The 22,879-nt window shown below is 41.7% G+C and overlaps 2 protein-coding genes across 2 annotated transcripts; one reads left to right on the top strand and one right to left on the bottom strand.

The window, feature by feature from the left end:
• Positions 1 to 2,769: 2,769 nt before the first annotated feature.
• On the top strand, positions 2,770 to 10,628 carry ctr9 (CTR9 homolog, Paf1/RNA polymerase II complex component). The gene is made up of 23 exons (XM_030048206.1): positions 2,770 to 2,923; positions 3,290 to 3,388; positions 3,568 to 3,807; positions 3,901 to 4,018; positions 4,098 to 4,187; positions 4,275 to 4,531; positions 4,654 to 4,761; positions 4,861 to 5,097; positions 5,249 to 5,467; positions 5,686 to 5,869; positions 5,971 to 6,059; positions 6,170 to 6,355; positions 7,120 to 7,207; positions 7,318 to 7,466; positions 7,561 to 7,677; positions 7,770 to 7,915; positions 8,021 to 8,092; positions 8,289 to 8,424; positions 8,587 to 8,733; positions 8,826 to 8,977; positions 9,062 to 9,158; positions 9,523 to 9,635; positions 9,831 to 10,628. Exons 1-23 carry the CDS (start codon positions 2,879 to 2,881, stop codon positions 10,228 to 10,230), a joined length of 3,489 nt encoding a protein of 1,162 aa, XP_029904066.1. The 5' UTR covers positions 2,770 to 2,878; the 3' UTR covers positions 10,231 to 10,628.
• A 1,566-nt stretch (positions 10,629 to 12,194) lies between these two features.
• On the bottom strand, positions 12,195 to 22,012 carry eif4g2a (eukaryotic translation initiation factor 4, gamma 2a). Its single transcript, XM_030081815.1, has 20 exons — positions 21,991 to 22,012; positions 20,913 to 21,024; positions 19,463 to 19,588; positions 19,173 to 19,275; positions 18,951 to 19,082; positions 18,769 to 18,835; positions 18,530 to 18,681; positions 18,292 to 18,402; positions 18,023 to 18,205; positions 17,711 to 17,849; positions 17,274 to 17,440; positions 17,062 to 17,175; positions 16,538 to 16,666; positions 16,337 to 16,441; positions 16,044 to 16,259; positions 15,488 to 15,746; positions 14,824 to 15,028; positions 14,499 to 14,707; positions 13,946 to 14,067; positions 12,195 to 13,733 (listed from the first exon to the last, which is right to left on the bottom strand). The coding sequence occupies exons 7-20, from the start codon at positions 18,611 to 18,613 to the stop codon at positions 13,668 to 13,670; spliced, it is 2,109 nt and encodes a 702-aa protein (XP_029937675.1). The 5' UTR covers positions 18,614 to 18,681; positions 18,769 to 18,835; positions 18,951 to 19,082; positions 19,173 to 19,275; positions 19,463 to 19,588; positions 20,913 to 21,024; positions 21,991 to 22,012; the 3' UTR covers positions 12,195 to 13,667.
• Positions 22,013 to 22,879: the final 867 nt, after the last annotated feature.

Genomic DNA, 22,879 nt, shown 5'->3' with positions numbered 1-22,879 from the left:
ATGTCTCCTGTGTCCTTGTTTTTATGTATTATGACCCTTGTGTCCCGTTTTTGTATATTTTAATGGTTCTTTAACATCATGCCGGAGGACTGCGGTTGTAAACTAGCCTCTGGCTAACACTGGCGCATTTACAGTAATGTCAATCAATGTGCATTGTCCTCTCTAAATAAATAAATAAAATAATGACAAGGAAACAGATTTTGCACAATGCCACAGGTGCCCCTTCTTCTTTTGGCTTTCTTTAATGCTCTTGCCCCTCTTGGGAGCACAGGGCGTCCACTATCTACACCGCACTCTGTTCTGCTATTTCCAGGAGGTGCCCACCTTTCTGAACTCCTGCAACATGAAGCACCTCCACTTCTTCTCCAGGATCAAGACTTTCTCTTGGACTGTGATTTGTCTGACCCCTCAATCCATCCAGTTTGGTTGGATCCACCAGGAGTTTGCCCCCGGCAGCACAGCTCTGATGGGTCTTTGAGGGACACAAGCTCCCTCACCACGACAAAGGGAACAGGTCCCAAGAGAGAGAGTCGGGTGCTCCTGGTCCTGTACCACGGCCTCCATAGCTGCCCATATCATTACAGACCCACCACCATGTTTCACAGTACAGGCAAGATGCATTGTGGGTTTAAGGCATCCTTTGACTTTCTCAAAATGCAAACATGCATGAAAAACAGAGAAAGAGACTCATCAGACCAGTTATGGTGGTTTGTGCGTCAGCAGAATGAAGCCATGCCTTCTGTGCTGTGAGAAAATCCCAGTGCACCATTTTTGGTATAAGACTGTCACAGAGGATTTGATTCAATTCTGTCATTTCTGAAGCTGTGGTTTTGTGTTACTTTTTTAGCTACTATGTTGTATGTTCATCAGTCTATGGTCTATTTGTGGGCTTTGCCCTGGATACATTTGCAAATGGCAACCCCATGGGACAAAGAGGATGTATAGGTTTTTTTTTTTTTTTTTTTTTTTGCTTTGAATTCAAAGTCCTGCTATCGTCAGCTTATGTCTTTGCAAATCTGTCTATCTGTAGACTATTAGCTCTCCCCTCCTCCCACACTCCAAACACAGGTACTACAGGTGAACTTGTGACTCCACATGGCCCACAGGTGTGACAGTGTGTGTGAATGTCAGGCCACCTGTCCATGGTGTTTCCCCGACTCCTGTCCAGCGCATGATGGGATGATCCAGCACCCCATGACAGCGTCTGTGTTGGATGGATAAATGAATGGATGGATTTCACTGTTGTTTCCTGTATCTCTCTGCTCTCCAGTTTCCTGAGTCTTGCTGCTTCCTGTTTTCATGCAACTCTCTGGGCTTTCCTGTAAAAATAATTTAGAAGTTTAGGCTACTACACTTTCTGTCTTTCTTTCTTTCTTTCTTTCTTTCTTTCTTTTTTCTTTTTTTTTTTTTTTTTTTTTTTTTTTTTAACTTTTTCTCAGTTACATCTTGTGTTCCCTACAGTGTTGCATAAGCAAGTTTACTAAATAAACAAATTAGCAATGTGGACTTCTACTCAGGACAATTTTTTTCACAAGTGACAAAAATCCTGCAAAACCAAAATGTATATGCAGGCAACATCGTCCATGGTAAATCATGGTAAATAAAATGCTCTGTACTGCAATAGACAAATTAGAACCAAAGGACAGCTTACGGTTGTGTATTTACAAGACGACACATGGAAAATGACTTTAAAGTAGTGTTACAATTGGCCGTATAGTTCAATGTTTCTTGCATTATCCAATGTATTACATAGTTCAGGGCAGCTTGGCTGCTAAGCAGAGGACAGACACAGCAGGAGCCAGATGTACTTTCTCTATCTTGTTATTTAGGTCTGTTGCATTAGATACACACCCAGTCAACATTCACACACATAGCATCACACATTCCAGAAACAAGGCATGGACAGTGGTTGGCCTGTCCATGTCCGGGTAACTGGCCAATTATTCTCGGTTGCGTTTAAGTCCAACCTATGTACGGGGCAGGCCCAAGCCCAAGAACATAAATGTGTATCATTTCCTGATATCGGGGCGCTTTTGCCACTCACACTGGCAAGTTTGATCCGCGCCCAAGCACGATTGCCCTTAAAATCCGGATTCTTTGACCAGTGTGATCGCTCCGTATCGTGCTTGAATACAGTACACTTCCTCCGCTCTGGCACGGTTGGAAGGGGTGTGCTTCTGCACGGTACGGGCGCGTACATGAGCACATGCACGGTCACGCACGCAGTGCGCGGACATAAATCATGCAACTTTCCTCCTGCCTCTGCAAAAATAACCCTCTGCGGGAGCTCTGTCACACTGAGACCAGCGCTGCCTTGCTTTATATGTGACCATAATAAATATTGCATCAGAAAACTGAAGACTGACTCCGGTCTGTTCTTGGGCTTTCAACAAAAGAATCGGGAGCTAACAGTAGCAAGTAGCGCCTCATGAATGCTCAGTATGGAACAAACTTGAGGAAAACATCGAACTTCTACTACTACTACGACTACTACTACTACTACTACTACTACTACTACTACTACTACTAATTATTATTATTATTATTATTATTATTATTATTATTATTATTATTATTATTGTTATTATTATTATTGTATTATTACTATTATTGTTCTTCTTCTTCTTCTTATTATTATTAGTAGTAGTAGTAGTATTTTTATTCTTATTCTTTTTATTATTTTAAGCCTTCAAAAAATATATACATTTGCGTATTATTATTATGGTTCCGGGGTGTACACTGAGCTGACCGGACATAATATCTAGAGCACCATGTGTTTGTTTGTCAGCGGAAGTGGCCGCAGACCTCTGTGAGAGCACGGCTTATCGTCGTTCAAGTTTTTTCAGAGGAGCAGCAAGTGGACTCTCGCTTCCACAAGATGTCTCGGGGTTCTATCGAAATCCCTCTACGGGACACGGACGAGGTGAGAGCCGTCTAGTGTGGAAACTTGTCTGGTTGTGAATATCTGGCAAAGTGAAACCTATCCCGCTAGCTCCGGAGGCTAACATGAGCTAGCATTAGCTAAGTAATGCCATCACGAGCCAGCGTTGTGTTTCTATTTCCTCTGTTTTGAGTTATGCTGCCTTGATGCATGCGCCGAGCGCTACAAAACACAGTTACATGTGTTGAACATGGGATCAGATGGTCTGAGCTGCGTATCAGTGCAGCCCGATGTGTTGTGTTGCTGCTGCTGCTAGCTGCTATAGGCAGCTCAGTTTGAATAAGACATCTTAAATTAATCTCGCATTGATTTAATCTTCTTTTAACCTTAACAATTGTCACCCTGCAGGTTATTGAGCTTGATTTTGATCAGCTGCCAGAAGGAGACGAGGTCATCAGTATCCTGAAGCAGGAGCATACACAGCTTCACATATGGATTGCTTTGGCAGTGAGTATATTTAGCATATTCGTTCTGCCCGTGCAAAGCCAATAAAAGTATTAGTTCCATCAATAAAGCTTGGCAGCGATGTGATTTCATGTGCTGCAGTGTTGTAAACAGGTGCAATCTAACAAAATTTACTTACCGGCACATTTCTAAGAGCATCTGTATCATTTCCCTCTATTTAGTTGGAGTACTACAAACAGGGCAAAACAGAGGACTTTGTCAAGCTGCTAGAGGCAGCCCGTATCGATGGAAATCTCGACTACAGAGACCATGAGAAGGACCAGATGACCTGTCTGGACACACTGGCAGCTTACTATGTCCAGCAGGCTCGCAAAGAAAAGAACAAAGATGCCAAGAAGGAGCTCATCACGCAGGCCACCCTGCTGTACACCATGGCAGACAAGATCATCATGTATGATCAGGTAATAACTGCGCAGGGAAGGAATTTGATAATGGGAAGTACATGTTAATGGGTTATGTATAGCTGTAATTTAACACCCCTTGGTCTCAATCAGAACCACTTGCTGGGAAGAGCCTGCTTCTGCCTTCTGGAAGGAGATAAGATGGACCAGGCAGATGCCCAGTTCCACTTTGTCCTCAACCAGTCCACCAATAACATCCCTGCTTTGCTGGGTAAGATGACTGTGCAAGGAGAGGTTGATCATGATATCGATTGTTTCAGTGGACTAACCACATCGGTGTTGTTCAACAGGTAAGGCCTGCATCTCCTTCAATAAAAAGGACTACAGAGGAGCACTGGCATACTACAAGAAAGCTCTGCGTACCAACCCCGGCTGCCCAGGTAAACAGATTACTTACATCAGCCTTTAAAAATAAATCACTGTATTGTTGATTCTTGCTAATCTATCTTTTCTCTGTCGCTGGCCAGCTGAAGTAAGGCTCGGGATGGGCCACTGTTTTGTCAAGCTCAATAAGCTGGAGAAGGCCCGTTTGGCTTTCAGTCGAGCCTTAGAGCTCAATTCTAAGTGTGTGGGAGCCCTTGTTGGCTTGGCAGTGCTGGAGCTCAACAACAAGGAGGCAGATTCAATCAAGAATGGAGTGCAGCTCCTCTCACGGGCCTACACCATCGACCCCAGCAACCCCATGGTGCTCAACCACCTCGCCAACCACTTCTTCTTCAAAAAGGTAGCCACTGGTGTAGTGGGACTATGAATGCCGAACCACCAGGTTTCTGTCATGAGTCTAAACCTGAGTTTCATTTCTCTATAATTCACACCTCTGTTTTTTTTTTTTTTTTTTACCACAAGGATTACAGTAAAGTGCAGCACCTGGCCCTCCACGCTTTCCACAACACCGAGGTCGAGGCCATGCAGGCTGAGAGCTGCTACCAGTTAGCTCGCTCCTTTCATGTGCAGGTAAAAACCAGAGTCATCCTGAGGCAGCCGCCTGTGTGTTTTAGTGCACTGTCATGCATTTGTGTTGATGTGATCTCTCTGCTTTTCTTTTTCTGTTAGGAGGACTACGACCAGGCCTTTCAGTACTACTACCAGGCCACTCAGTTTGCCTCATCCACCTTTGTGTTACCCTTCTTTGGACTGGGGCAGATGTATGTGTATCGAAGGGACAAGGAGAACGCAGCACAGTGCTTTGAGAAAGTTTTAAAGGCCTATCCCAACAACTACGAAACAATGAAAATTCTGGGGTCTCTCTATGCAGCATCTGACGATCAGGAGAAGAGAGACATTGCCAAGGTATGTACAGTATGCACATTGTCTCATCACAACTTGACTGATTGATGCGACTGCAGAATAGCATTGGCAATTTGCTTTAAATCAGCCTGAGTGTATTCTGAGATTATTTTTAGTGAAATTTAGCAAATGTTCAAACTTTTTTTTATACTAGGGTCACCTGAAGAAGGTAACGGAGCAGTACCCAGATGATGTGGAGGCGTGGATTGAGTTAGCTCAGATCCTGGAGCAGACTGACATCCAAGGAGCTCTGTCCGCCTACGGCACAGCCACCCGCATCCTGCAGGAGAAGGTGCAGGCTGACGTTCCCCCGGAGATCCTCAATAACCTGGGGGCTCTCCACTTCAGACTGGGCAACCTGGGAGAGGCCAAGGTATGTAGCAGCCCCCGCTACATCGACCAGGGAATCAAGCAACCCCTAAAACCAACTATTGACATCATAATCATAAAATTGTGGAACGTATGAACGTATCAGAATAACCTCATTCTATCAATCAGTTTTACTCAGGATGATGAGTTGCTCTGAAGACTGTAGATCTGATATAAGCAAGTACACCAGTTCAAGGCTGGACTGTGTCTTCTCTTTTATAGAAATACTTTCTTGCGTCTCTGGACCGGGCCAAAGCAGAGGGAGAGCATGATGAGCATTACTACAATGCCATCTCCGTCACCACCTCGTACAATCTGGCCCGCCTGTATGAGGCCATGTGTGAATTCCATGAAGCTGAGAAACTCTACAAAAACATCCTGAGAGAACACCCTAACTATGTGGACTGTAAGAAAACAAAAACTGAGCTGTTAGTAGCAACTTTTGCACATTGAAGTACTTTTTTTTTTTTTTTTTTTTTTTTTTGACTTAAAATGTTTTGTCAATAGGTTACTTGCGTCTTGGAGCCATGGCTCGTGACAAAGGAAATTTCTACGAAGCTTCTGACTGGTTCAAAGAAGCGCTGCAGATTAATCAGGTGCTTTAGTCATCTGTTGTTCGATAGTGTCATTTTCACTCCATCCAGAGTCCACATAATCCAGTGCCATATGCTGTTACCTCATGTCCGCTGTGCTCTTTTGGACACAGGATCACCCAGATGCCTGGTCCCTGATAGGGAACCTTCACTTGGCCAAACAGGAGTGGGGGCCAGGCCAGAAGAAGTTTGAGCGTATCCTGAAGCAGCCGTCCACACAGAACGACACATATTCCATGCTAGCCCTGGGTAACGTGTGGCTGCAGACCCTCCACCAGCCCACCAGAGACCGGGAGAAGGTACAGATTTTAAAATGCAGTGTGCACAAGAGAGACATGAGAGAAGAAATTGGCAATTGTAAATAAAAAAGAGGGTATTAGGAAAACAGAGGAAAACAGAATGTGGACATTTTTAAAAGCAAATCAAGACCTACCTTTTTAGTCTGGCTTTTAAATAATTTTTTTTTTTTTTACTAAATTTTATTTATTTATTATTTTTAACCTTTTTAGTCTGGTTCTTAATTGAATTTTATTAATTTATTTATTTTACCTTTTTAGACTGGTTTTTAATTGAATTTTATTTATTTGATTATTTTTACCTTTTTAGTCTGGCCTTTAACTGAATTTTATTTATTTTATTACTTTTATTTTTTAGGTATTTACTGAATTTTAATCTGTAACAGTTATCTTATATTTCTACAGTGTCGATTATCTTCTCTCTGGTGTTTCCTCACTTCAAAGTGGCGAGTGTAGGATAGCGTTTCCTCAGTGTTCTTAATCCCTCAGTGTTTTTAAATTTGGGTGTGTGTGTATGAGTGTGTGTGTGTGTGTATGTGTGGGAGAAAGGGGGATATCTCTTGTGTCTGTTGTTTGTTGTATTGTTTTTATGTAAAGCACTTGAAAAGTGCTCTAAATAAAGTTTGATTGATTGATTGCTATTATCGAATAAAAAGTGGCATTGATTACTCTTGCACTTATTATTGTCAAGTGATCAATATTCTTGTATGTGTAGGAGGAAATAATAGATCCTCAAACCAACTGGTAGTGTTTTTTTGTCTTGACAGGAAAAGAGACACCAGGATCGAGCCCTGGCGATCTACAAACAGGTCCTGCGAAATGATGCCAAGAACCTTTATGCTGCCAATGGCATTGGTGTGTTGAGCCTTTATTTGGTCTTTTTTGGGCATCTTTTATCTGCACTGACAACAAGGAATCATTCGCAAGTGCGTATGGTGCAATAACAAAGTGTGTTTGTTGCCCAGGTGCCGTCCTGGCACATAAGGGCTACTTCAGAGAGGCGCGGGACGTGTTTGCTCAGGTGAGGGAGGCCACAGCAGACATCAGCGACGTCTGGCTGAATCTGGCTCACATCTATGTCGAGCAGAAACAATACATCAGCGCTGTGCAAATGGTAAGGGCCTGACTCATGATGACCTTTTTTGAAGACTTATGTTTTTACTCAGTGTTTTGTTCCGTATAATTGAGCGTAACAATCTGTTCCACAGTATGAAAACTGCCTGAAGAAATTTTACAAACATCAGAACACTGAAGTGCTGCTGTACCTGGCGAGGGCACTGTTCAAATGTGGAAAACTCCAAGAGTGCAAACAGATGTTGCTAAAGGTAAAAAAAGACACAAACAAGGCATTTCTTTTCATTTGCTGCAGTGAACGGAGTGTATGACTGTGTTCTTCTGATATTGTGTGTACGACAAGGCACGTCATGTGGCACCCAGTGACACGGTGCTGATGTTCAACGTGGCCCTGGTGCTCCAGAGGCTGGCCACTCTGGTGCTTAAGGATGAAAAGAGCAACTTGAAGGCTGTGCTTAGCGCTGTCAAAGAGCTGGAGCTGGCTCACAGGTACCGGCACAGGCTTTGATTTGCACCCTCCTCTAGTACAACCCTGTTGCCATCCTCCGCCTAATCCTCCTATTTCATGTCTTTCTCACCCTCCTTTTCACACAGGTACTTCAGCTATCTGAGTAAGGCTGGAGACAAGATGAGGTTTGATCTAGCACTTGCCGCCTCTGAGGCCAGGTCAGTCTAAACTTTCACCCCAGAGAGACACACACGTCTATACCTTTTTTATTGCTTATAATCGAAACTAAAGGTTGCATTATTACCTGTTTTAAGGGACTGGTGTTAAAATGCATTCCGTGTTAGATTTAGTGTGAGAGCTGTGCCCATTTAATATGGGTTGTAATTACCTTTGGGATGGGGGTTGTGTTTGCAGGCAATGCTCTGACCTGCTGAGCCAGGCCCAGTACCATGTGGCACGGGCCAGGAAGCAGGATGAGGAGGAGAAGGAGCTTCGGGCAAAACAAGAACAAGAGAGGGACCTGTTGCGCCAGCAGATGTTGAAAGAACAGGTCCGTATGTTTTGACCACACAAAAGCCTCCAGCATTTTAGTTTTGTCATTAATCTTCATAGTTAGGATTGATCCAGGCTAAGCATTGAAGCATCAGCTTTTTCTGCCTGTTTTTTTGGGCCATAAACTGCATCTCATCATTTCACCCTCAAACCTCATCAGGAGGAAAAGAGGAACAAGGAGGCTGAGGAACAGAAGAAGCTTCTGGAGCAGAGAGCCATGTATGTGGAGAAGACCAAGAACTTGCTCACTTTCGCTGAAGGACCGAAGGAGGCTCCTAAGGAAAAGAGGAAGGGAGGCGGTGGCCGTGTGAGTAGCAGCATTCAAAGTACAACTGCGTATAAGTTAGTAGAAATGCACTGAAGGCAGTGTGAATCACATAACTTTGTTTTCCATCCCAGCGCAAGAAAACAGGTGACATGGATGAGTTCGTCAACGATGACTCTGATGAGGACCTGCCGCTCAAGAAGAAGAAGAAGAGAAAGGCCGGCAGTGGCAGTGAGCAGGAGGACGTTGAGGAAGGAGAGAAGAAGTCACGCAAGAAGAGGAGGAGGTGATTCTTCAAAGAATTCTAACTGTGGTTTATTTGGGGCGAAGGACGTGTATGCTTACAGTAAAGCTTGCCTTGTATTTTTAGACCTACAAAGGGAGGCGAGGGTGGCAGCGATGATGACGAGGGAGGATCACATCCCAAGAAGCAACGTAAATCCAAAGACCGCAAGAAGATCGAAAAGGTCTTTTTATTTTTTCTGTCTTCTCTTCCACTGTCATCATCTACAAAATATTTTAATATTGTAGGCCTAACTGCTCCATATATTGTTGGCACTGTTAAACTATAACAATGCATTATGTTTTATGAGTTGGTGGTATATTTTGCATGTTATACCTTCTGCAGAAGTAGATACTGCCCTCAGATAAATGTTATAGTACAGTATTACTCTCTGTGATGTTGTGGAGTTAAAGTACAAAGTCTCACAAAATGGAAAATTGGACTTAAGTACATTGTTTGAGTAAATGTACATTGTTACTTTCCATTTCTGGTTATTGTGTATTTCCCAATCTCAATTCTTGGAAATGTAACACATCTCTCTTTTGTAGCCCCAGCCTGAGCGTCTGCCACCTTCCCTCAAAGGGAAGATCAAATCTAAGGCCATCATATCATCTTCTGAGGACTCTTCAGATGAGGATGGCCTGAAAATCGCTGAAGACAGGTACAACCAGTGTTTAATCATATTTTACTGTGGAAAAAAATGTGTTATCTGTTACACGGTGTCTGCAATGGTATTTTAAAAAATTAGTAAATTCTTGGCATTTATTGTGACTTTACAAGTTTAAATTTCACTCTTTAGACACTCTGCTGTTATTTGTTTGATTTTATGTATTTCTCGTCATTTGTTCTCATGTAGACACCAAAGAGACAGCGGCTCAGGATCTGATGACGAGGGAGACCACAGGAAGCGCATTGCGTCCGACAGCGACTCTGATGGAGGCCAGAACCGCTCCGGCAGCGAGGCGGGCAGTCCGCAGCGCTCTGCGGGGTCCGACGATGACGACTCCGGCAGCGACCGTCCGGTGAAGAAGAGGAGGGCGCTGAGGCAGTCCGACTCTGAGCAGTCTGACAACGAGAGCAAGAGGAGTCGCTCGGGATCAGAGGACGAGTCCCGGCCGGGCTCGCCCGCCGCAGCGTCGGACCGCAGATCCGACAGGGGCTCGGAGGCCGGATCAGACAACGAGGGCTCCCCGCGCCGCTCCGACAACGGCTCAGAGCCCGAGGGATCCAACAACGAGGACGATGACAGCGATTAAGACTCCAAGCTCCCTCACAGACTCACACTTGTCTCTTGTCATGATCAAAAGGCATTCTCTACATTTGGATTTGTTTTGTCTACTCAGTGCAGGGATTTGTGTCCGTATCCTATCTGGAAATTAGCATAGGAACGTGTAGAACGTTTTTTTTTTTTTTTTTTTTTAAAGCACAATACAATGTATTCCTCACTATGATTGGCTGTTAGACAGACTGTTAAAACATGTCTTTTCATAGGTGCTCAACCTCACTATCTGTCGTTGATGATCCATCAGGTGGTTCAAAGTCTAAACCTGTAAAGCTGTTTTCTATCTCGGATGATCAGAGGAACAGATACAGACACCCATCGATTGACAAGGGGGTTAGAGGTCATCAAAACATGTAAATAAAAATATCAAAGGGAATGCTTAAGATTTGTTGTGTATTACTGTATTCTACTCCTTAATCAACATACTTTTCTCTTCTCTTTTATCCAGAATAGTATTTATAACGTGTAGAAAGATATGACTAAGTAAAAAACCTTGTCTTGTTTTTATTTTTCCAAATCTAAAACTCAGGTTAGTTGGAAACTAAATGAATAGAAGAGCATAAGATTAACCATGAGTCAGATGATGGAGAATTATTTGACTAAAGCAATTACAGTTGGCCTTCAGTTACCTTTATTACCATCTACCGGTTCATGACGTCTCTCATTCAAATTAGCAGATGACATCAGCCATGGACATCACGCTCGTTTTAGCCTCAAGAGTTTTAATGACTGAGTTTTTAACTTAATGAAATAACTACAGTTGGATTTGGAAGTATATCTATTGATAAATATATTTAGTTTATGTATACAGTGGAATAAATCTAAAATGTTTACACAAATACATTAGTACTAATAACTAATAAGTAGTTATATAATAGTTATAAAATGTGAAGTAATACTCTGCAAGGGATGTTTTATAATACCATATAGGGAACAAAAAAAAAAAAAAAAGGTAACTCATGAAAATGGACGCTCTCTTTCTTGGTGTACACTGCAGAGGAAAATTCAGGGTGGTTTCTTCATAAGAGAATTAATTTCTCCTGCGTTTACACTGTTAACCACATGCTATAGCAGGTCGGAAATTTCTAAAACAGATTTCCTAAGGTCTGACTCCTGTGAAAGGTCAGTGAACGCAGCAATCTCTTGAATGGGAGCGAGTAAGCAAAACTTGTTAGAACAATAATAGTTACCCTGGATTTAACTCCAGCTCTATGAGTGTGTGTGCAGTCCTGTAATGGACTTTGCAACTCATTTACCCTTTCAAGACACTAAAATTGTGCAAAAAATGTTACCAAATGAAACAAATCACACCCTTTTTTCTTTAGGATGTATGTTATCGTCATATTTATAAAAATGATTGTGCTCTGTTTATTATAAAAATGTATTCCACCCACAGAGGTGCAGTCTGCTGAGCCAGCAGATCAGGGGCACGACAAATGTTGAGGATGACTCATCTTTGCTCCTGCCGCCTGTCTGATGTTACTATTTTGAAGTTACATAACATGGTAGTGTAGAAAACAGTATTACTTATCTTGAAAGCTATTTTTTGTTATGTATGTGTATGCTGGAGTAGATTTCACAGAATCAGTGTTTAGTACCTATAATTACCTGGGCTGTGCTCATGGCAAATCAGCAAATCAAATCTTATCACACTCTTCATCAAGCACGTTTTAATGTGCTGTAGAAAAGTGCATTCTCCATAGTAAGTTACTGAAGTACAATATTAGACCAGTCTTGCATGTGTTGCTACAATGCAGTACATAGTGCTGTTAGGATACCATGGTCATAACTGGAAGCAAGTTATCACTTACAAATTACCCAAATTTGACATAACCTCAACACCTGTCAAGTCAAATGATCCACATATATTTCCTTACAGCAACTTATGTTATGGTTGAAAGCTTCATGGAGGGAAAAAAAATCCTCAGGACACCAAAGTGATCTGTGAAACTTTATTGAAAGTTAAGCTGTTGTTGTACACTGAACTTTCCTAGCACTTAACATAACATTACAATAACACTCTTGAATAGAAAGTTTCATTGTACAGATTCATTCTTTATAACTTCATGAAGATAAAAGATGCAATAAAAACTCAATATCTAGACTTAAATACTTAAAATGTCCACACAAGGCGGTGGCAATTCAATTAAAAGTCACAAGCCATTTTTCGATGGTAACTATCTAAACCAGAAGAATCCCAGTTGGCCATGTTAACGTGTTATAAATGAGGAATTCAAGTATAGTTTGACAGATATGGGAGAGGTATAGAGTAACAGCGGCTGATGAATTAAAAAGCCTATGTATTCATTTCTGACACAAGGTTCATACACAGACAAAATGCACTTAATTCAGGCTAAATTTGGGTACTTTACATCAGCATAAACTGTGCAAGTAGAACAGGCTATTTTCTATAACACACATGGGCACGACTCTAAACTCTTGAAGCATTTTCATTTGAAATGACAATAATTGGACTTCACGCATAATGAGGTAGAAACCAAAACAATCGTAATTATGGCAGCCGATGACTACAATTGAGGATTCTTTGTAACAAATCAAGGGACGTGGTGTATTTTCAATATTGCAAGAACATGATAATGTTGAGCAAAGTGCATCTCTACAGTGTGACTGATGCGGTAAAGCAGCATGAAAAGGCCCTTTGCAGTATGTTTGAGGCATCTCTTTTGTACATGGTGAAAATAGTTTGGATAATGGCAGCACCTCCTTTCCATGTACGTTCCTACTAGATGTAATAAGAGTTTTAAAAAAGGGTCAGGTTTTGGCACCTTGTTAGCTCTTTGACCCGGTTAAAGACACTTCAAGAGGAAACCGTTTAACTGCCTTTTCATCTTATCATCTTATACTCTTCACTTGGTCATTCTGATGGAGTTTTTGATATCCAATTTGTTTTTCTTTGCTGGAAACAAACACCACTATCAGTTTTCTGCACCATATATCACTGTTGTTGCTTGCCCTGGCAGTGTACTGCCTACAGCCACTGGATACCGTAAACATCAAACTAAGTAAATGTATAAGATAAAAATGCACACTGGACATGTCTATTGGTGTGGTGAAATGAGGCCCTTAGAATAAAACTATATTACAGTTGAAGCAATAACAAAAGGTGCAGAGAGGGTTCAAGCTGTTATCATTGAACTCTTCAGTGTATAAATGGCTGACTATCTGCTTTGCCAAGAAAAAAAAAAAAGATACATGGGTGGTGACATTTGCTTAAGGTGGAAAATCATTTCATAGTGTAATGAACTGCAACAGTGGTTGTCAGGAAACACACAATGAGAAGAGAGGGAGAGTTTGGGTTGAAACAGGACAAGACACAAGGAGAAAAAAAAGCAAGGGAAAAAGCTTTATCACTCATTGCATCTGCACACCACAAGGCCTTTGGCTGGTTCTTCAGTCACCGTCATCTTCTGACTCCTCTTCTTCAGCCGTCTCCAGCCAGGTCAGCCACTGGTTCACCTAAACCACAGGAGTATCGCCATTAGATAAAGCCATTTATGGTGGACGAATCATAAGTGAAGCCACTACTACATTAGAAAAATGAGTCTCCAATTTAGGAGTGGATGGAGATGCGGTGCTTGTCAGGGGCTGTTACTCTTCCCATGCTTAGACCAAAGTGAGGTTGTGTGAAAAATTTAAATCCTAACTCATAAGCATTTAAATAAGCTTACCTGAAATAATGCTTTTCCCTTTCCAGGAAACTCTTGGGTGATATCTTCTTTCCATGCAAGAAAGGCTTCTTCTTCAATTATTTCCATATCATAAAAGTTTACAAAGTAGCGGAGTAACATGCCTGGAAGAAGTCAGCAGAGATAAAAAAAAAATGTTTAAGTTGTTTTAATAGTATCAAAAACAAAGTTACTGTGGGAAGAATATCTATGCACAAAAGACGTTAGCCTGAATGTATATTTTTATCCATCTAAGCGAGAACCCTTTCAGACCTGTAGTAATAATTAAATAATCTGAGCCTGAATGTCGAGCCTGTAACATGTGAAATATGTCTTCAGTGATTGACAGCCACATTGTAATCAGTTAGAGTCTCTCTCTCACATGTTGATTAAATAGAGCGGGAAAGTGAGATGTGAACACAAGTGGTCAGGCAAGATGCATTTGTAGCTGTCCACCTGTATTCAGATTTCTCAGGATGTTTGTTGATAGCAGGTGGCAACAGCCTCAATAAACTTCATCTTAATCTTAATGACTGAGCTGCAGGTGTGCACATACCTTTGGGGAAAGATTTAGCATTGCAGTGGACCTGCAGTGCATAAAGGGCGCTGACTTGCAGGTTGATGTGATCATGCAGAAACTTCTGCATCACTGGCTTGAAAGCCAGTAGCAGCTGCTTCTCCTGATCCAGCTGTTCTTTAGTTGGTGCCGCAAGCTGATCTTCCTCCTCGTCAGCGTTGATCTCATGATCAATATACTGCAAGAAGCTGACAAAAAGACAGACAAAATTAAAGATTAAGAACAAATTATAATTTCATTTGAAAATTAATGGAGAGATAAGTCAATGTTATCAGCAGAAACTCAAGTCTGTTCAATGTTTTACCTGGTCATGAGGATGTTGACAAAGCCCTTGTCAGTGTGAAGTTTAGGGGAAATGTTGTCCTTGATCCACTTGTAGATGGACTGGGGAGAAGGGTCTGCTTTAATCTGCTTCAGTAGCTCCTTCTCTAGCTTCATCAGGGGGAACAAAAAGCTCAGGCCTTTGCCCTCCAGGATCTCCAGCATCCTGTCCTTGTTCTGGTCAATTTCTACAGGAGCAAAAAACCAACATGCCATCAGTGGGAGCGAAAGACAGATTGAAATGGACATAATTTCACATGATATGAACAAAATTTAAATATATGAGAAAGTTGCACTGATGACTGACAGCACTTGAGGAGAGGGGAAGACAGAACGGTCTTAGTTGCCTCCACTTCCCAAGGCAGGTGGTATTAACTTATTTGTTTCCTATGGGGGAATTCTCTTGGACATCACTCCTGAATATGATTTCAAGATATCTATTGTCATTTTCCAGACTCATATGGCCTATGACCCCTTGATCCAAATGTTCACAGCAGGCAAGTGAAAAAGAAAACCACTGAAAAACCCACATGCGGGGTGGGTCTTGAACATGTTCTTTTTTGAAATCTCACATTATATTGCTTGGGACTTGATGGACAAGGTTAAACATATTTGGTACAAACACAGTAACTGTGGATTGGACATACCAGGTAGCATCCTCTGCATGTTGACCTTGCTCTGCTGGAACAGGTCAGCCAGCCACTCACGGTCTTTCAGCTTGGCTGTCTGCTGCAGGCAGAGAAGGAAGAGGGGGAAGTGGGTGCCATTCTCCAGGGGATGGGCTAACTCGGCAATGCTCACCAACTCCGCAATGATGGCGCGTGCTGCAAACTGGGCCAGGTAGGACTTCACCAGTGGGATATCTACCTCAATCTTGGGACACTGGTCCAGAACACCCAGAAACGCCTATCGAAAAGGAGAGGTTAGCACTGAAAAGTAGCCTGATACCCAAATAGTAGTGAAATGTACTGAACACGGGTTACACTCAAATTTACTAAAATCTTTTTCCCTGTAAGGCTAGCAAAAGAGTGGACTCTGTAAGGCAAGAAAAATAGCTGCCTTAATGTGTTGCGGGTAATATGAATACAGACAATTTCAGTTGTCATTGGGAACCGTTGTTGGAGACTTCCAGCTCAGAGTCATTAACAATACCATATGACATTCCTCCGAGTCATGTGACATGATCAAAGTGTAAAGACTCACCTGCATTAGGTTTTCACCAGTGACGAGACCTTCAGTGCAGAGTGCATGGATTAGGGTGCTGGCGTGTTCCTTATCTTCATCTGGGCGATCAAGGGAACAGACCACGATCTTGTTCAGCATCTCGGACAAGAAGTGCTTAGGAGCCCTCATGTCCTTCACACCCTGCACAGCCTCAGCAATGTTCTTGCTGTTCAGGTATTCTGTCACTATCGTCTCCTACAAGGAAAAACTGTTAGACATACTGCATATATGTTCTTAATGAAAAAAAGTAGTGCGGAGAGTGAGGAACTTACAGTCATTTTAAGCAATTCTTCCTTTGTAGGCGGGGGTTTCTTATTGGATTTTGGAGGTTTTTCCTGAATTGGAGGAGGGTTGGTCTTCAGACCAAGCTGTGGAGGCTGATAAAAAAAAAAGAGCAAATGAGTACATGTTTAGTGGAGCCTGGGGCTACAACAGCATATCAACTTTTTTTCTTCCAAAATATTGATCGCTACCTGTCCCAGTGGAGGAGTTTGTGTACGTGGAGGCTGGGCACTTGGAGGAATCATGGTTGGTATCTGTGGCTGCAGCTTCGGCACTTGGTTTTTATTCAAGATGAATGACTGTGCTGGCCTTAGACTGATCTAGAATGGTACAGAAGAGAAATGTATAATAGTAATAATAATGCAAAAGGTATCAGGGGTAAGTGTACATTTTTGACCCAACATCCTTCATAGGAAACCACCCGTGCTCTTGAAGCAACAGGAGTACTTGGGGACCAGTTGGGCTGTCTGCATAGTATGCCAGTCCTAGTTAGCGGTTAGCTGGTATGCCTGAATCTTTGCTGTAAGCAGGGCTGTTCCTTGCTACAATTGCATAGCCCTGTATAATCTGGGGAAATTTACATAATCATAAAGAGCTTCAGTGGATCCTGGAGTAATCACAAAATACAAAAGTCAGAGAGTCAAAAACTTGAAACCTACAAACTCAAACTTTATGCATCAGTATATTGTATAAAAAAGGTGCAAGGCAGTTGTACCTCATCAGCATTGAGCTGCCCTTTCTTGATGAATCGGGGAGCCATATCCTTTGACTGAGACTGCATCTGCATTGAGTGGTTCTGGTTCTGGTTGTAGAAGGGTAGATTCTGTCCCTTTTAAAAGAGATTTTATTAAATGACTGTTTGCTCTGCTGAGTGCCTAAATTCACCATTTCAAAACACCAAATGATTAGAATGTAGCCAATACTTACTTGGTTTGATTTCATGAAAGGTTTGCCGCCCAGGTCAAACTGAGACTGGGGTAAGGGGGCGTTGTGTCCACTATGGCCATTGAAGAGTGGGTTTGTACGGTGACGTCCCATGGTAGGTGAGTAGCGGTCCTGAATCACTCCTGGGCCTGTGCCGATGCCACTTCCAACTGGATAGGGGAAAAAGCCACAGTGAATCATTAGAAACCAGCTTTTAAAACACAGCGCTCCTTTTTTCTGAGAAAGAAATTTGACAATCTCAATTAAACACCTGATAGACTTTTCTGGTGTACTCAGTATATTTTTTAGACAAAACTTCAGTCTCTAACTTAAATGAGTAAGGAAGTAGTTTAAAACCTCTTGGCTCAAAATTGTGAAAACCACATTAGGGAAAAGGAGCACATGCATGATGGCAGTTTTGTCTGTTGGAGTTGACATACCAGGCATTTGTCCAAACATATCAGCCAATCCCCCGAGAGTTTCCCTGTCAAATTTGAACCTTGCTGGCATGAAGGGGCTGTCCATAAAGAAGTCAGTCCTCATTCCTTGGGACATTGATGGAATAAAAACACCTAAATCCTGAAAAATAAATGTTTGAATCTGTTTAGAACGCATGAATACATGCACCACAGACTGCTAAACTAGTACAATGACTAAAGCCCATGTTTTGTCCAGTCAGTATATTTTTACAGTCAGTTAAATGATGGAAGGATCAATATTTAAAAAAAAAAAAAATGTTCAAGGAAACTAACCTTTACTGCATCCTGACGAATCTGGTTAATCATCTTTGGTCCATTGTCGATAAAAGCTTTGCGAGGCACCCAACTGTTCTCTCGCAACTCCACTGTGTCCTGCAGTAAGAAACGAATCCTCGCCGGCAACTCCTTGTTGTTCATTAAGGATCGCATTCGTGCGAAGTACTGATTCATTAAAGACTGCAAGGAGAAAATATGGTCATGAAAACGATCAAAGAAATTTCAAAACGAGGCATCCATTCAAATTATACATCCTTGATACTTACCTTTGCCTTTTCATGATCAAGTCTGGGCCCCACTGTTCTCATTATCTGACAGAGGCATTCCAAATCCTCACCCATATCCTTGAGTTGGACTTTCTTCTTCTTTTCCAAGAGCTTAAAAGACAAACAAAATCATTGATTTCATTGAATAAAATAAAACACAAATGAAGAGTTTATTGTAGCATTAAACCTCCATGATACACAGAATAATCAATAAGATGAATAAAAGCTCTAAACTCACTGTTTTGATGCACCTATGAAGGATAGATTCATGAATAAGGTCAAGTTTGCCAAGTTCCCCAATGAATTTGATGTTGCCCAGCATCTTGATCTTAGCAATAGCGCGCTGCTCCTCCTCGTCAGAGGTGAGAGGGCTGTCACGTTTGTCAAAGACTGCAGAAAGAGAACATCAACATTAGGAACAATTCAAGTGACAAAATATACACTAAATCAAAATGTATCCAAAGAGAGTTCACTTACTTTCAACATTTCTGGTGCGGTTTTCAAACTCATCTTGAAGCTTTGAAATCAGAAGCCTCCTGAAGGTCTGTGGAGCAGTATATGATTTAAAAATTCAGACAATTAAGAAAATTGCTCACACAGAGTAGTGGTGCTGAGACCAGATCCTTAGACAAATCCCAGTTAAAAAAATAAATCAATACCGTGCTCTGCTTTTTTGGTGCTTGAATCTCTGGTGATGGGCCGTCAAAGTTTGGTGCGTCCTCTGCCAAGCGCAGACATAGTTGTGCATATAGAGAGCTATATTTGGGCTCTTCGAGGGCTTTGTCAACAATCTAAAACAGGCAAATAGTTGATTAACAAGGGATCCTGTTTTTAGCAGTTAAAAGTACAGCACATGGGTAGAGATGAGAGAGAATACTTGCCAGCAAGATGACTCCTTTTAAGATGACTTTTGAATCTACACCCACATTCAAGAGCTCAAGGCATAGCTTGTCAAACTTCTCAGGAGTCAGCTTATTAAGTATGCTAATGAAAAAGGGACAAAAAGATTTTTTAATGCACACTTCCAGACAATATACCAGCAAAACTCACTTTATTTAGATACACTGTTGTGGTGCATGGGATGTAAACAGTTTGTAAGATGCAACTGAAGCAAAGATAGATTTAACAGTTTTTGTTTGTTTTTTAAAGCAGCATGTGGATGGAAACATACCCTCTCACTTTCCTGAAGATTGCATCATTTTGCTCTTTCTCATTGGAGGAGCTGACATCTCGTCTAGTGCTTCGAGAAGGTACCCATCTCTGAACGCTAGAACCTGGGGTTTTCCCCAGGAACTCGCTGCAATGGACAAAAAAAGCTCATATTACAGAAATATTCATCAATGCATGATACTATCACTGTCTCACTCACAGAGAGGTGGACTGAGCAGTAGTGGATAGGATACAAAGGCCTTGCCACACTTCACAGCTAGCCACCAAGTTCGCTTCCAAAAATCTGTGTGAAATTTGTCAAACCAATTTAAATTAAGATTACATATTTTCAGAGTTTATTGTTTGTGTTGCATGCTGAGACACTCAGCTCTTTCTATGTAAAAACAGTAGAAACTATCGTTAGCTTCATCTTAAATCATGGCAGCAAATCATCAACATCTTGTTACATTAGATCTGTATCATTATAGAATGTTTTTTGTAACTCAGTGCAAACAAAAACCAAGAGAAACAAAATTAGACACATTGTGGCCTGTTACATGTACATATTACACTCCCATCATAGTGACTGCTGGCAAAATTTCTGTACATTTGTCTGCTTACATTTACATCTCCGGTTTTATCCTACAGCCTGCTATGATGGAGATTTTTGATTCAGACAAACTACAATTAAGAGACAACTTTCCTAGAATCTTTCAGAATACAGGTTGTCAAAATTTCAGAGAGATTTGAGTCAACTTCAACTGTTGAATCACTGCAAGCTTGTTCAATCTCAAGCTGTGGGCCACACAGCAATAAACAGCCTCAAAATAAACTACTGATACAGCAGAGTGAAGGTTCAGTTAACTGTAACGTTAATCAAGGCCTTTAATTAATGACTTGATCAACCCTGAATAATCAAATCAGAACTTGATTACATGTGGATTTCATGCATGTGTTCAAGCAGTGCACACAAGAATGCCTCACTAATGTCCACACAATACAAATGCAAAAAATTGAAAGGTTCCTCAATCTAAATTTTGCTCCCACTTAAGCAGGATCCACCACGATACAAACAGCAAACAGTTGACTGTACGTGTTACAGTATTACAGTCACACCTTTGTCCCAGATATGCTGGTGTAAAAGAATGATATGGATGTGTGAGATTACTGCCTTGGTGTTCCAAGTGAAAGGAAAAGCTGAAAACACACCTGTTTCCGACAGACTTGGGATAGTGCTGAGGTGCACCCCCACCTCCCCCTCCCCCCACAGAAGCACTGGGGGGCAAAAGAGAGAAAGGGAAGGGGAAAAAAATCACCCCAATGTGTACCGTGCTAATATTTTAATTAAAGAAGAGTCTCAACAGAACTGAGGCACATTTAGCCGATAAGTGAAGGTGAGGTGTGTGTGTGTGTGTGTGTGAGTGAGAGAGAGAGAGAGAGAGTGTTTCCTGTATGCAACACTGAGTAGCTACCTGAAACGAGAAGCGCCCCCTTCTGCAACCACACTCTCCACTTTGGCGGCTTGACAAAGAAGAATTTCTGAAAAGAATAATGTCCTTGGAGTGGGGCAGGAAAAAACACGACCTGAAAGAGAAGACAGTTCGAGAAACACATGTAAAAAAAAAAAAAAAAAAGTGCCCGGCTGCCAATATTTCATTAAAATGATGCGACTGACCTGAGCAGCCTCAAGACGCCACAAACACAAACGAAAGATGTTAATGAAAAATCATTTTGGAAATCTGCCCCGTGGGCTCCAGCCAGATGGCGCGCTACTACGCATGCGCAGAGTATTCTATTCAAATTCTCGCCTTCGCAGTGGTTTCCCTGGTGGAACCACTGGCACCGAAACTGAGCCTGAACATGTCCTTTTCTGTATTTATTTTTAAATTCCTGAGATGGAATGCGTCGTGTCAGTTAGAAAACATGTTTTTAACCTCAAGGACAGGTCACCATTGGCCACCATTGAGTTTACATTGTTAAAATGATCGACATCCGATTACGTTGGTTAGCTTTGTCTGAGTTCAGGATGTCTTGATGCTAACACTTAGCTAGCATTTTTTTTTCTTGAGGCAGTTCGGGCTAAAAGGTGGTTAAAAGCAACTCAAACCTACATTTAATAATACTGCTCTACAGTTATTAAAGAAGAAGGTGGCTGCTTATAAATATTCTCTCAACACGACAAGAATATGCGAGCTGGTATCAAAAGACAATTTAATGTTAGCTAGCTAGTATCACTAGCTGAGGAAAACTGCTAGCAAGCCAGGCTAACATCTCTAGCGGACTGATGTGATACTCATTGTCTCCAGGATATCAATCACATTTTCAAACACTGAAAGTAAAAACAGCAGCATAGTATTCACCCACAACCCTTCTGTCTCACTGAAGCGAGCCAATACTGATGAGCGTTTTAGCTGAGTTAGCTGACGAAGCTAATCACCGTCGGCTATCAATCTGAGGCCATTTTTCCCAACCGGCTAGCTGGCCAGCACAAAACAGCCAAGACAGAGCAGGGGATACAAAAGAAATCACCAATAGTGTAAACGATCTTACCTTTAACAAAGGAACGCCAACGTTATTGGTGTCTAGTAGACGATTAGAGGAAAAAAATACAAAAGGATGGAAGGTGGATTGGCAGCAAAGTGGTGGTAAACAGCTGAACTCGTAGTTACCGGCAGAGTGAAGAAAGAATGCTGACTATGCCTCTACGTCACTAGGTGATTTTATGTGCGGGGGGAGGGGGCTGATCTCACGCGTCATCCCCCGCACCCCTCTCACGCAACATCATTCACTCTCATGTTTCCTAATCCGGTGTGGCTGGGTGTGTATCTGTGAAGTGTAGTTAATATTTTCAAGGAGCTGAGCGTCATTAGGCAAAATGTCTCGACTCTATTTCAGAGGCAGAGGAGAAGCTAAACCGCAGGAGAGCCAGGGTGAATCACTGGTGGCACTTATAGTGGTTGTTATTTTTTATCAGCTGGGGTCAATTTGACCCCAGAAATTTAAACCAGATAATGGTTATAATAAAATTTGTTACCCAAGTTTATGTGTCAGGTACTTTTATGTGTCATGTTGACCTTACTACCTACCTTAATAACCCTTTGAATAACATATAACCTCCCCATGTATATGGCGGGTGCCTTATACATCAAAGTTCTTGTGGAAATCATGATTTGCCCATCAAATGTCACATGAACTATCTGTGCTTCTGGCACGACTACAGGTGTGGTTATGTTTGGTGAGGTCAGGGCCCTAAAGCCTATAGGGAAGTTTTGTGAAGATTATAAATGGCTTGTCATAGTTCCTCAGTGTCATCCAAAACATCTAAAATGTGTGTAAAATGTTGATATTTCTTATGTTTTACACAGGTTAAAAAAAAAAAAAAAAAAAAAAAAAAAAAGCCTGGTGTCAAATTGACCCCAAGGGCACGGGACACTGAAAA

This window comes from Myripristis murdjan, chromosome 3, assembly GCF_902150065.1.
Source record: "Myripristis murdjan chromosome 3, fMyrMur1.1, whole genome shotgun sequence".
Lineage (NCBI taxonomy): Eukaryota > Metazoa > Chordata > Actinopteri > Holocentriformes > Holocentridae > Myripristis > Myripristis murdjan.
This window is presented reverse-complemented; position numbering and strand designations above follow the sequence as displayed.

Excerpts from the sequence above, each read along its gene's own strand:
- eif4g2a (XM_030081815.1), bottom strand. The coding sequence starts at position 18,613 with ATGCTGGGCAACATCAAATTCATTGGGGAACTTGGCAAACTTGACCTT. Across the intron at positions 17,441-17,710 it reads TATGTTTGGACAAATGCCTG|TTGGAAGTGGCATCGGCACA; the intron begins GTATGTCAACTC and ends TCCCCTATCCAG. Across the intron at positions 15,029-15,487 it reads CATGCAGAGGATGCTACCTG|AAATTGACCAGAACAAGGAC; the intron begins GTATGTCCAATC and ends TTGCTCCTGTAG.
- ctr9 (XM_030048206.1), top strand. The coding sequence starts at position 2,879 with ATGTCTCGGGGTTCTATCGAAATCCCTCTACGGGACACGGACGAG. Across the intron at positions 7,916-8,020 it reads GAGCTGGAGCTGGCTCACAG|GTACTTCAGCTATCTGAGTA; the intron begins GTACCGGCACAG and ends CTTTTCACACAG. Across the intron at positions 9,636-9,830 it reads CTGAAAATCGCTGAAGACAG|ACACCAAAGAGACAGCGGCT; the intron begins GTACAACCAGTG and ends GTTCTCATGTAG.